Raw genomic sequence first — 14,881 nt, 5'->3', positions numbered from 1 at the left:
TCAAAATAGTGGGTTGCTGATTGAGTGGGGGAGTCCTGGTGAAGCAACATGATGACCTCCCATAGGCGATGGTGGCGCAGCAGGACCTACGTAATTAGGGTTAGGGACCGTGATGAACAGTTGTGTACCTGGTGCCTATGACGTCCTAAGGGTAACCAAGGTAGAAGGAGATGAGTGAGAAGTCACAAAGGTGCCAGTAGTCACCCTTCCTCTACCCTGACCACAAGGGGGAGTGGATCCTCTCTAGTGAGAAAAAAACTGGATGGTATCCAGTGTTCAATCTAACCATTCACTGTTCTCTCTCTCTTATTTATTTTTGGTCCCACTCATAAAATCAAAGGTGAGAAATCACACTGTATTCTATCAATTGTTAAAAAAACTGGAGAAGATCCTTTTCCACCACAAGGCCAGCTCTGGATACCTTTACATGTCGTCATGTCTACCTGAAACAATGTAATTATATCAATATATAATTAAACAATCACGTCACAATTCAAATCACATACTTTCTATAATCACATATTGGCACCTTTTCTTTTTAAAATCATACTTTGACCTATTTACTTTCAATAATGTAATTATATCAATATATAATTAAACAATCACGTCACAATTCAAATCACATATTTTCTATAATCACATATTGGCACCTTTTCTTTTTAAAATCATACTTTTGACCCATTTACTTTCAATAATGATATTGGTGGTCTATATAATGCCAAAAATCACATTCCTTACTCATTTATTCTTGAATTTGCAATCAGGTTTACATACCCTTCAAAGACAACTCAATTTAATCTCATACTATGTTATTAGATAACTAAACATATCATTTTCTTATGAATTTTCTCAAATTGACCCAAATAATGCTTAGGTATATCTTAAGACTCAAACCACACTTTAAATCATATGAAATCCATTCTTTTCAAATCAATAAAGATATTTCGAACCTAAATCATACATTTAAGCTTTATTCTAAGTATGAGTATAAACTAATTGTCAAATTAGTGCCCCTTTAATTAAGTACATAAACTCTTTAAATTACTTTATCTTCAATAGGTCAACAACCTATATTTTAAGTCCTAAGGATCATAATACCTCAAGAAAGTCGCCCTCATCATTGATATTACATCATTAAGATTCTTAAGAAGAGAACACTTAAATTTAGTAACACTTTTACTAATTAATTTCACCTACAATTTTAAAATTTTTTTGAGAAAACCTCCCCTAAAATATAGGCATATCCACCTTTACGGTTCCATAAATCCAATGAACCTCTTATTCCACAAGTCTTCAATCCACAACATCAATCAAAATTCAATTAATTTTACCAAATCTTATAAACATAATATCAAATTAGAAAATACAATAATATATCCAAAGCTCAAATCTCACTTATCAAATTAAAGAACCAAAGTCCCTTAGAGATTTAGATTTTACAAGTAGCCTTTCCTAATTCCCCAAATTCAAATAATAAATATATATCATGATTTATTAATATCCGAAGATGCCATTTTTTCAAACTTTCGCAATATTAATAATTATAATCAAACTAAATTTATCAGAATAAAACTCAATATAATGCTCAACTACCACATTTTTTTTAACAAATTTTGTGTCAAAGTCTATGTAAATCTCGAAGTTAAAGCCAAATCCTTAACAAAACCTTAAGGTTTAACTACTCTAAACTAATCAGTGAGTTATCTGGAGACAATTGCGGTATAAAGGACTTTTCTAGCATGGTGGTGGCAGCACGGGCGATGCAGTCACCAACATGTAGGTCTGCATTCAGGGTTTTTTTTTATATAAATGCAAATGGAAAATAGAAAAGAATAGGAAGAGGGAGGGGGACAACCTACCTGGAGGGAGGAAGGAGGCAGCTCCAACGAGTAGCTACGGCAACGACAAAAGTGGTAGTGAAAAAAGCAAAAGCGACATAGCAAGCCACGCGACGCAGAGAGAGAGAGAGAGAGAGAGAGAGAGTTTTGTATTTAGGGCAAGATTACCGGATAAATCCGATGGTAACGCATTGTAAATCACCAAAACGCTATATTCTACTAATTGAAAATCTGTCGTAAATCTGACGCTAAATTTCATGCCTATTTTTTTGTTTTCTCTCCAACTATTACTGGTGAATTTACTATCGAAAATATAAATCTGCCAGTAATAATTTGAATTGACAAATTTATTGTCAAGTCCACCGATAAATTCGATGCTAATGTGCGACGCTAAATCCAACAAGAAATCCAACGTTATTTAGGAAGTTATCCCACATTGAGGTAGTGGTTGAGACGTGGATAGTATTTGAAGTAGTGGTTGCCAAGATGTTGCTCGCCCATGCAAGTTGGGTTGAACATGGGTCATGGAGTTATTCATCAATTATTGGGCTTTCTTAAGATGACCCAATCTTTAGGGCCTATGGTTCTAAGTTATCTTTCGCTAAGATATGAACAATTCTCCTACTAGAAATCGGACTCAAAGAGGTCCTACTTCAAGTAAGTCGCATGATCGATCTTCATGGTTGTTTTCTCTTTACACATGGAGATCGATTTGTAAATCTATACTCTTTCTTGAGGAACTCAGCTCTTAATGTCCTTGTAAAGTGGTCAGGATTTCAACATGATTTGCCAGGTGGACAAATTAAATTCTCGACGTATTTTAATAAAGGTATCGCTTCAATTATTTGTGCATTTTTTAGATACCTTGGTAACTGTGCACAACATTTAAATCAAGACAAAATTACTATTTTGCCCTTATTAGGATTGTGTATATATAGGGCTCCTCCCTCATTTTCTTCTTTCTTTTCTTTCATATCAATTGTCGCTTATTTTCCTATTTCTTTTCATTCTAAGTTACTTTTACGATTTGTTTATCACCTATATAACTTAGTTAAGAATATAATTTTGATACACTGATAGTGTATATCATCCTATAATTATATTTGTTCTTTTAGGTAACTATTAATGTGTTAATGTGAAAAGTAATTATTTTTGTTATGTGACATTATATAATTAAATATATATGTAAAACTACCTTATGTTGATAGGGTATTAAAATTAAATTCAATAGTTTTTTTTTGGTTTTCTACAGTATCTCCTAGCTCGACAGGCCTAGAAGTAATTCTGCACGGTACTGAGCTCCATATAAGGATTTGCCACTAGCCAATGGATTGTTGCATACAACAGACAAAATTCGAATCCCCGACACTTGCTTAAGCGGACTAATGAACTAACTACTAGATCAACCCAACTTAGTTTAAATTCAACAATAATGCTCTGCATCCAAGTAATTTTCCTAACCAAGTCCAACCATGTTATTTTGTCTCATGCGCCGCCCCACATTTTCTTTCATGCTTTCATAACAGACTTTTAATGTAAATCTATTCAACGTAAAGCTTCCACTTCAACATAAAGCTTCCTTCTTCTCTGATTTCTCTTTAGATTTTTGTTTTCTTCTTCATTTTCATTGTGTTTCACCTTTGATTTATTCTCTTTCTCTTTAGATTTTGATCTGTATTTAAATAACGTATTGTTCTTCTGAATCGAATAACGTATTATCAAAACAATGAATGATTCAAGTTCAAATCAGTTGAATGAGAGAGATTTAGATTATTCTTCTGAATTGAATCAAGTAGACGAGGTTTGGATCGGTCTTCATTTCATTTGGTTTCATTCTTCAATAATTTTGAATTGAATAGAATGAAATTCAATTGAATAAAGTGATAATGAATATTTTTATTTTTCATTGCTAAAGCCAGTGTTTAATTTTTGGTTCATTTGGTATTATACAATGGTTTTGTTTTGATAATATTTTTTGTTCATTTTAGAATGCAGGAGTTTCTGAATTTGAATTTATATAATGGACACTTTTTGGTTCATATGTTATTACACAATGGTCTTGTTATGATAGTATTTTAGTTCATTCTTCAACAATTTTGAATTGAATGGAATGGAATGCAATTGAATAAAATGATAATGAATAATTTCGTCCTTCTTTGCTAAAATCATTATTGTTTATGAATTTGAATTTGAATAGAATGTAGGAGTTTTTGAATTTATATAATGCATATGTTTCAATTCATTGGTTATTACACAATAGTCTTATTATGACAATATTTTGGTTCATTTTACAGTTTAGGTGTGTTGTTCTGAATAATTTGTCCCAAAAATTTGGTTGATTTTCAAGACACTCGAAGAAGCTGGAAAATTTTATAAAAATTATTCCAAACTTGCTAATTTTTCTACGAAAATAAGGAACACCACTTGGAAGATAGATGAAATTAAAAATAAACTAATTACATGTAATAGAGAGGAAAAATGGAAATCCAAGATATCTCCAACTTTGAAGACAAACCTCTCAACTGGAATAAAAGATCGAGCAGAGATGCTTAAACAACACAGGGAGCTAAGCATGTTTGTGCGTCGTACCATTGAAAATAACAAGAAACCCCGAATCAGACCGAGTAAAACATACTAGTCATTTGTAGTAGCAATGGGTGGTCATCGTAAACAAAGTTTTATTAAGAAAGAAATGAGAAATTACATTACAAGAAAAGTACCGCATGTTTCCAAACAAGATGATGCCAAAAAATTTGGGAAGTACTTATTAAGAATGAAAGAGAAGAATTAATTTTTTTTTTAGATTAACCCTAAAGTTGATCACTCTATTAAAAATGCATTTTGGGCTGATGCAAGAAGTAGGACAACATATGAGTATTTTGGAGATGTTGTTTTATTTGATACGACTTACAACACAAATAGGTATTCGGTTCGTTGTGATATAATATTCAGTTCATACGCATAACCAGTTTCGGTTCGTAACTGTTGGTATCCATTTGAAGGTACACTCTGGATTTTGGTTTTTTTGTGGGTGTGAATTATCGCGGTCAGTTGACATTTTTCGGATGTGCTTTGATAAAAAAAATGAGGATATTTAATCATTCAAATAGTTATTCAAAAGTTGGCTTCGTTGCATGGGAGGAAAGACACAAAAAACTATTTTTACCAATCAATGTGCATCAATTACAAAAGGCTATTGAGAGTTGTATGCTAACAACAATTCACCAGTGAATACAAAGAAATTAAATAGTTACAAGTGATACGAAGAAATCGAACAAAAGATGAGTTATATTTTTTGAAATTTTTTTACAAAAAATACATCTGACAGAAAATTGGAATGATTTTCTCACAAAGTACGGTGTTGGAGGCAATAAGTGGCACAGTTTCCCCTAGTTACAGAGAAAAACAAGAAAAAAATAGAGTCAGAAAAACTTGATCTACTAAACGAACGAATTCGATCTACTAAACCTTAAATCGAACTAGTAGAAATGCGAGATTTGGGAGAAATTAACTGAATATAATAACAATAATTTTTTCAACATCTTGCAAAATATTTATTCATATTTTTGTGTATTTTTTGTTGATGAATTTAAACATACTACCAGATTTTACTGTTAATTTACGCAAAAAATTTAAAAATTTTGAGAGATTTTGAAAGAAATTTAAAAATTTTTATTGTGATTTTGAATTTGAGAAACGAACAATTTTTTATATTAAAAATCGAAGAGAAATAATAACATTTGGAATTGCAGTTATGTAATTACTTTTTAATAAGAGTAGATTTTTTTAGTGTCTTACTTGGTTAGACTTAGATGCAATATGTGTAGCCCAACTATAAATTCAATAGTTAATACTAACTTTTTGTGCCGTTCTTTTTCAAAGTTTAATGTCTGTTGAGCAGTGAAGCAGCAAGTGCAACCACAACAACTGCAGAAAATAAAAGATATATAAATAAATAAAATAATAATAAAAAAAGGAAAGATAAAAAGCAAAAGGAACCCAATAATCTGTGGTCTGCTTCTTCGTCTTCTTCTTCTTTCCCTTACTCCTTTCCTTTCCTTTGGTTTTTATAGAGTCTCTCTCATCTCTCTTTCTTTCTTTCTGTGTCTCTCTGAATTCCTGCACAAAAGAAAATCTTAATAAAAGAAAAAATATATATAAATAAAGAGAGAGTAAGGGAAAATTCCAAAATATTGAAATTGAAACCTATTTTTGTTTTCCCTCTTTTCTCTCTCTATCTTTCATTTCTTGGAACCTAATTTCTTCTCCTTCTTCTTCCTCCTCTTTCTGAACCTAACTCAGTAACCCTTTGCATTCTTCCAATTCCGAATGTGAAACGAGGTAAGAACACTTTTTCCTTCTCCTCCGTCTTGTTCCCGAGAAAATTTCACCACTCACACACGCCAACATTACATTTCTCCCTATTTTCTCTCCAATCTCATCACCATCTAGGCATCTATCTACGAATGAAACTTGCCTTTTTTTAAGGAAATTTTGTATAATTATTTTTGGTTTAACGGTTTCCAGTTTGGTTCTTATTTGTTGCTACCTTGCACCTGTTATGTTTAATTGTTTTCTATTTATTTATTTATGTTTGTTGGAATGAAAAGAGGCTGATCAAGTAAGGGATATGAATGATGCTATTTTGATCTTTAGCTTCCAAATTAGTTTTTATGCAGTTTTTACATTGTTTAAGGGTGTGTTTAGAAGATGATATTTAGATTGAATATAATGGTTTGAATACAGACATAGTTTATGATATGATATTATTTGTAATGTTATACTAAGGTGGTGTCTGGTTTATGTGTAATAATGTGGCTCTTTTTTGCAGTTTTTGTTGTTGTTGAAGAGTGAACGTGGTGATTTTTTTCAAAATCTTAGCGAAAATGAATGATGGTAGACAAATGGGGTTGCATTACATGGATAATGGCTTCCCTTATGCTGTTAATGATAGCAACTTTGTGGATTTCTTCCAAGGAGTGTCGCACGTTCCAGTCAATTATGCCTTTGCTGGCTCAATGCCTGATCAGGTTTCTTGCTTGTACTTGTAAATGTCAACTTGTTCAATGTTTGTAGTTTTGGCTACAATCTTTTAGGTTCATACTGCCCTGTGTATTGAGAATGCAAAATGAGTTTGGATGCAGGAACATTTGAATTTTTATTTTGTCATTATTTATTTATTATTTATTTTTTAATTTGATTTTTACTGGATTGAGTTTTATCCCGGGATGTGGGAGTGAAAGCATTAACTTTCATCCTCTAGTATTTAATTTAATTTTGATGCATTGTAAGTGCAGAAGTTTCTATAGAGACATTCAATTATCTATTGTCAAATCATCATATGTGTTTGATTTCTGCAATAATTACCTCAAAAGATGTGCATAAGATGTTGTATGATCTGGGGATAGTGAAAACACTCTACAATAGTAGTTTATCAAAATTCATATCTAATGTTATTATTATTGTACTGCTATTTAAAAATTAAAATAACCTACTGGCACTTAACAGTTATGTAACTGAATAAGGATGTTTGAAAAGGATCTTGGTAGGTATATCTTTTTAGTTGATTGGAATAGTAAGGTAAAGTTCAAAAATAGTGTGACAATGATAGTAACTTCTCTATTATTTCAACTGTGGCAATGGATGGATAGTTATATAGTTTCATAGAAACTCTATTCAATAGTTGACATATATGCTATTATGCCTAACAAATGCTTGTTGGTGTATTCCTAACATAGATTTGACAACATCACATGTTTAACATTGAATGGAGTGTCTATAGTAGGTAGTTGCTAACCAAGAAGTACTCCTGTGTTGAATCTTGGAAGCAATTATGTTCTACAGAAATATCTCCCTATGATTAATTTATATTTGTTTATTTTGAAATTTGTTGTCCCATTTGTAAGTGTATCAAACTACATATGAAAAGAGTTATCTCTTTTTTTTTTTTAAAAAAAACTTATAATTGACTGTTTGCTTTATGTTTTGTGTATGTTCAACATTACCTATCAAACATGAAATATGACTTTGTATCATATGCACTGTCCAGGAATGCGTTTACTGGTCGATGAACATGAATCAATATAAGTTTGGATTATCTGGTCCAGGAAGTACATCCTATTATGGTTCTTATGAGGTAAATGATCATTTGCCTAGAATGGAGATCAACAGGGCAGAGTGGGAATATCCTTCAGTAACAATCACTGAGGAACCAGCTACAGCAGATTCTCCACCCATAAGAGAGGGAGTCACAAGCATGCAGACCATCCCTGAAGAATGTTAGTCTATATTCAGTTACTTTTACAGTTTTACCATAAGAATGTATCATATCATGTGCTACATCAGTGTTTCAATGTGGTTATTATAAGTGAATCTACCTTTTGAATTACTTTTAGCTCCATGCAAACACCACATTAGATCTTTACAAAACCTTTGAAATGAAAACCTTATTTGTTTTTGTTGTTTTAGTTGAATTGATACAGGTTTAGTTTCTCATGGATTAGGAAAATATGATAAGAATGACACTATATATCTTATTTCATTTTACTTCCGTTTGCAGGCAGTCCAAATCATCATGAGTCCGATGGCAGCCAGGTAAGAAGCTTTATTATTAACAATGCCTAAATTTTGGACCTTAACTTGTTGATTGCTGTTTTGATATTTATCATTTGTCCCTGTTTGAAATATGGGAGATATTATTTCTCATATGTTGAAAAATTTGGGGTTAGAGGGGCATAGTTGAAGTCTGGAATGGGGTAATTTGCCACATATTTTAAGTTTAAGTGAATTAATTGTGAACAACAAATAGAAAAAAAAAATCCAAACGCAAAAATGCTTTTCACAACAAATGGACATTCAAATGGCATAATTTTCCTCTTAAGCATGAATACTCAATCCCAACCCTAACATTGGACTTAAATTGAACAGAGGATTGGCTATAGAATAACCATGTCTTCGCTTGTTAGGGTATCTTTTTGCGCATAACTTCAATGAAGTTAGAGAATAAGAACATCTAGTGTTGAACACATTGTGCTTTAAATATTATTCATCACTCTCGTCATCCACTGAGTAGACTAATTTCTTTCAATTGCGGAGTTCCCTATAACTTGAAGTTTTACTTTTATTATCCACAAAAATAAAGGGAATTTCAAGTTTGAGCTTCATTTGTATATTTCTTTTTAGATCATTTTTTTTATTTCCTTTTAGATTATTTGTTCTTGTAACCGAGCCTCCCAGTGGGACAAGGCTTAGTAATAATAGTAGTTGTAGTTGTAGTAGGAGCATTCGGTATTGTATTTTTGGATAAAAATGTCGAGACCCTTTAATATACATTATCTCTTTCATGTGGACCTTTGCTTGTTCCCACCATATAACCTTCACTGTATACCAGATGTTTATATCAAGAATTGACTCTATCATTTAGCTTTATGAATGAACTGACCAGTGATTCTGACAAATGAAGTTTAGAGAAACATGACTAGCTTAGCCAATGGTACTTAAAAAGAGATTCAAATCGTGATGCAAAAAGATGTTATTTGAATACTGCAATAGTATTAAATCGTGATACAACATTATAAAAATTAGGTTGTTTATGATAAAGGTTTAAACTTAGATCTTGGATCAGTCTTGCATTTTATTTTTTATTCCTGCTCCGGTGAGGGTGCATTCAGCAGTGCTGTATTAGGCACAATAGGGTAAACTGATACACCACTCTGGTTCATACAAGTACATATTGTACAAACTTACCCATAACGACCCTTTTATATGTCAAAATCAAAATGCCACGTCATTTAATCATGCATGAGTTTCTTTTTTTTTTTTTTGGGCTTAATTTTAACAAGTAAACCTGTAATTTCTATGTTGTTTTCAACTTCTATTTCAGTTGCTTTTGTTGCATTGCTGCAGGTCATATGGCAAGATGACATTGATCCTGACAATATGACATACGAGGTGCGATGTGCTTAGTGTTTCACACAAAAATACTGATGTATGCTTGCATTCTTTATTTTTCCCCCTCTTAATCCATTGATTATCATGTTTAATTGTGGTTTACTAAGTATCAGATTCTATTAACTCATGTTGAGAGCATACATAATTTAGGGTATTACATGAGTATATTTCAGAGAATGGAGATTGTTTTGTAAGATTTGTATCAATGAAAAAGAACATTATCACTAATATAGTGTAAAGAAGATAGGAGAGCAAGAGATGCTCTTCACAGAAACAAGATCAACTGAGATAATAATATTGGATTTGGATCCTCTAAATTTTGGATTTTCACTTTAGAGATTACACTAAAGTGAAATCCAAAATTTAGAAGATCTAAATTCATAATATTAATAATACTTGATAAAAAAACTATTAATGAAGTATTCCAATCCCTTAACGTTTCTGTGGGGAGGATTCCTCTTAAAAAATCATGCTTTATTGCTTTCACCAAATAGAGGTCAACAGTCTTGTCCTATTTGAATTAGTACCAAGAAAACCAGAAAGAAAGATGGTACCGCCTTCTAGATTAAAGAATGTCAGCATTATTGGTAAGAGCAACTTTGAGAAGGTTGCTGCTTTGTTTCACAATCTAAGTTCTGCATATTATATCTTGGAACTTGGTATGTTTCATTTTTGTAAGTGGTGACCTTTGATTGGTATGTTAAATACAAGCAGAATTAAGAATCATGGGGATCATTAACCCAAATAAAAATCTATATATTGTAGGAACTACTGGATTTGGGGGAGGCAGTTGGAACTCAAAGCCGAGGTCTCTCGCAAGAACTTATTGATACACTTCCAACCTCCAAGTACAAATTTGGAAGTTTATTCAAACGAAAAAATTATGGTAAAAGGTAATTTCATGGATCTCAACCTTTTTTTTTGGAGTAGGCGAAAATGTGGGTAATATGGATGTGAATGAAGAATATTTAAAATTACAGATTGATTATTGCAATGAAAATGTATGATAAGAGAGATATATCCAAACTCTAGAAATAGATTTCTTCTGTACTGTTTGGATGAGGATATTCAAACTCCTGAAGTTTGATCTGTGATCTCTAACTTTATCTTTAGCACTTCCACATATTACTGGTTTCTGTTTCTCCTTTTATTTATTTATTTGTTTTGACTAGACTAGTCAAGAATTTGAAAATTTGAAACTTATGCTTTCTAGTTTTTAGGATCCAGCAAGATACTTCATACTTGTTATGTTCCCCTTTTATCTGTTATTGTGGTTTTTGGATTCATTTTTATACCAATGTAGCTCTGGATACATTCATAAAAGAGAAGTTTTCATCATATGATATTAATCGAATTGCATCGACCCCAGGTGTGTCATTTGTCAGATGACATATAGAAGAGGTGACCAGCAAATGAAATTGCCATGCAGCCATGTCTATCATTGTGAATGCATTACCAAATGGCTTGGCATTAACAAGGTCAGTCCATGGTTTATTTTCATCTAATATGTGCACAATTAGTTGTCTCCCTAACTCCCTCTCGTCATTATTTTCTTTCAGAAATGTCCAGTTTGCAATATTGAAGTGTTTGGTGAGGAATCAACCCATTAGCATCAACATGGGCAAAATGGAGATTTCCGCTTTTAAATCCTTACACATAGCCATAGGTAGTTGGAGTAGAAAGAACTGTGGCAGCGTGTCACACTATACATGTTTTTGTTTACTAGAAACAACCAAAAACAGTCACATATTCTAGCGGTTAATGTTAGGTTGGTTTGTCTTTTTTCTTTTTCTTAAAAAAAAAGGTTATTTATTCTTAGTCATGTCCCTTTTTGTTCTTGTCTTGAGGATTGGGAGTGAGAAATGTGCTTCTCAGCCATTGGTTAACAGAACTGAAGAGCTGTGATATGTCTTCCAAATGTTGCTCGTAACTCTTCATATGTTAAAAATACTTGAAAAAAAGAAAAAGAGAGAATGATGTTTTATTGGATCGTTTATTAATAGTGATAGTTCATCGATAAAAGGTAGATAGAAATTAGTTGCCTAATGCCTATTAGTGTAGCCTGCATAAGCCCTTCTGTTCTACTTAATTCCTTCTTTATCCATCCTTCAAAGTTTTTAATATTTGTTAGTCAACTACATGAGGTGTGTGGGTTTGAGTTGAATAATTGTTTTTTAGTCCATTCCAACCTAACCTAACCTATTAGGAGTTGGTGATGCGTTATTAAGGGACTCAGTTTTATTGTTAAAGTGGTGGTAGAGAATTTGGAAGAGGATAGTGTGTTCTTGGTAATAATTTAGACCCCTCTTCTATGAATGATCAAATTAGAGAGAAGGTGATTAAGGCATAAGAATTAGAGATGCTAGAGGAGTTACATTCTTCACATCGGAAGCGTGGAGAGGATTAGTTCCGCCAAAAGTTGAACTACTTGTTTGGTTTGTACTGGTGGAAAAAATTTAACACAAAAGATTGTTTGTGCATATTGAACATTTTAACCGAGGAGAGCAACGCATTTTGTGTAATGTTTGAGTTATGGTGTGGATGGTTGTTGCATGGATTTTGCCTTCGAACATCAAGGGCTGTTTTATTAGCTGCATAAAGCATGTAGGGAAGAAAACACAGCAAGAGAAATGATGGACGATATTGGTGAGTGGCATTGAAAATATTTGTAAAACAATCAAATCAACACAGTAAGACTTGATTGAGTGGTTCAATCTTTGAATCTTGTAGTATATGCACTAGGGTTTGAATTTGGTTTTATCCAAAATCATTACAGAACACTTTAGAATGAGTGTTGTGATATAGTATGACCAAATAAATAAATATATTTGTTGCTTCAAGTATTTCAATTTTTTTAAAGAGACAAGCATTGTGAGGATGCATTATGAAAATATTTTAGACATTAATTTTTATAAAATAATAAAATAACAAATAAACAGTATAGGGAAGCATTATAACTATATATATTCGACTGTTCGAGTATTAATCTATTTTTTATAAATTAAATATGGATGATAACAATAAATTTGAAATTAACCAAAATAATATGTACTTTTAACAAATATCACATTTTACTTTTTTAATTCTTTTAAGAGTAATTATTCATTTTGGCTCCTTCAAAATTTTATTTTTATCAAAATAGACTCCAACATTTATTTTTGACAAAATAAACTCCAAAAAATAGGCACCGTTTAACAAAATAACTTTGACGTTAACGGAGATGTCTAGATGGCACATTAAGTATTTACTTAGAGGGTTAGATATGAAATTACAATATTGTCTTTTTTTAGATGGGAGATTATTAAACTCGAAATTCCTATTTCACTCCTTTACATTCCAGTTGACATTCATTGACTCACATTAAAAATCTCATTTGACAACGAATCATCTTTGTTGCATTTGAGACATGTTCAGAAAATACATATTCATTTTTGATACAATTTCAGTATTCAACACACCCAAAAATAATATTCTCTACTACTAATGTTTACTATCATACAGCAACAATAACACTATCACTAACTAAATAACGAGAACATGTTCATAAATATAACTAAAGCAACCCCAATTACACGCACCAACAACAAAAATCTCTACCTTTCTCATGTGTTCTTCAATCACAGATGACCTCATAGCATAGCTATGTACCTTATAATGGCTTTTTATCCCTTCGCTCCTTTCAACATTCAATTTAATTTTCTTAATCTCTTTTTCTACTTCATCAACCGGAACAAAATATTCACATCTCATTTTCAATTTCTGTCAAAATAAAAAGAAAAAGAAAAAAAAATTCAACAAATAAGAAGAATCACAAGCTCAATTTCAACGAGTTTCATTCAAAATGACATACATGTCAAGATGGACAACAAAAAAACCAACGGCCAAAATTAACCCAAATATTCAATTTTAGTACCATCACCTCCTAATAGCAGACGCAGGTTCCATCAAATGGTTTTTCTTTTGATAGAAGCGTCGTTCTTTGTTAATGAAGATTTTTTTTCCCATTTTTGCTCTACCATCTACTCAATTTAGGACTTAGAATTTTCTTCAAATTAAAATATAAATCTCCACATATATCACTCTAACCCTTTAAGTAAGCACTTAACGTGCCACTTAGACATTTTTACTAATATTCAGAGTGAAGCGTTAACACTGAGACCATTTTATCAAATAATATATATATTTTGAATTTATTTTGTCAAAAATAAATCCATTTTAACAAAAACATAACTTTTCCAGAGTCAAAATGCTTATTTATTTATTTATTTATTTTTTGAATTTCTTAACACCAGCATGTGATCTACTAACAGGTGGCACTGTCATTGTGGTCCGTACCTTGTGGAAAAACAAAACTAAGGATCAGCATACCAAATCCTTTGTATCAGACAAAAAAATTACCAAACCTGCAAACCATTAACATACAAACAAATGTAAACATTGAAGACAAAGGCAATTTTCCCATTTTCCAATAATATGATAAACCACAAAATTCTATTACGTTATAATTATATACCGCCATTCACGAGGAATCACTATTCACCAAATGTTATTACCCAAAAAAAATTCATAAACAACTCACAAAGTTGAACATAAATCCCGCAACAAGAGGGCAAAAATAATACCTCCAAAACCAAAATAAATTCATAAACATTAACACCACCAAAATCAAAAGGAAAAACTAACCCCCCAAAAAAAAAGTAAAAATTAAAATATTTACAATAAGATCTAAGACCTTGTTCAAATCAGAAGCCATTATTATTCCTCATGAAAAAGTCTTCTAGCTTGCGTTGTTGCAAAGAACACAATCCATGATCCTTAACCAAGCTACACGAAGTCGAGGGTAAACCCTGTTGGTGTGAATTCTTGATTCTCTCACCATGTCTTCCATGGTTTCAACAAAAAGATTCAAGCTTCTGAGTGGTGGAATATAAAGTGTTAAAGGGATGGCAGAAAAGGCCACGGAGAAGAAAAACTGCAGCATTTTTTTTGTGTGCTTCTTTTCTTATTTTCCTCAAAAAGCTTCTGATGATGATGATGATCAAGGAGGCACACCCAAGAGAAGAATTTTGGACCCAGAAACAAAGTTGTATACT

The 14,881-nt window shown here is 31.9% G+C and overlaps 1 protein-coding gene across 1 annotated transcript; it reads left to right on the top strand.

Annotated features, from left to right (window-relative positions):
- The first annotated feature begins 5,888 nt into the window (after positions 1-5,888).
- LOC107463050 (E3 ubiquitin-protein ligase BIG BROTHER) lies at positions 5,889-11,772 on the top strand. The gene is made up of 8 exons (XM_016081766.3): positions 5,889-6,179; positions 6,670-6,868; positions 7,888-8,116; positions 8,398-8,432; positions 9,744-9,788; positions 10,554-10,681; positions 11,158-11,266; positions 11,348-11,772. The coding sequence occupies exons 2-8, from the start codon at positions 6,725-6,727 to the stop codon at positions 11,396-11,398; spliced, it is 741 nt and encodes a 246-aa protein (XP_015937252.1). The 5' UTR covers positions 5,889-6,179; positions 6,670-6,724; the 3' UTR covers positions 11,399-11,772.
- Positions 11,773-14,881: the final 3,109 nt, after the last annotated feature.

The sequence above is a fragment of the Arachis duranensis genome, chromosome 8, assembly GCF_000817695.3.
Source record: "Arachis duranensis cultivar V14167 chromosome 8, aradu.V14167.gnm2.J7QH, whole genome shotgun sequence".
NCBI classification, from domain to species: domain Eukaryota; kingdom Viridiplantae; phylum Streptophyta; class Magnoliopsida; order Fabales; family Fabaceae; genus Arachis; species Arachis duranensis.
The sequence above is the reverse complement of the archived record's forward strand: the minus strand, read 5'-3'. Positions and strand labels throughout refer to the sequence as shown.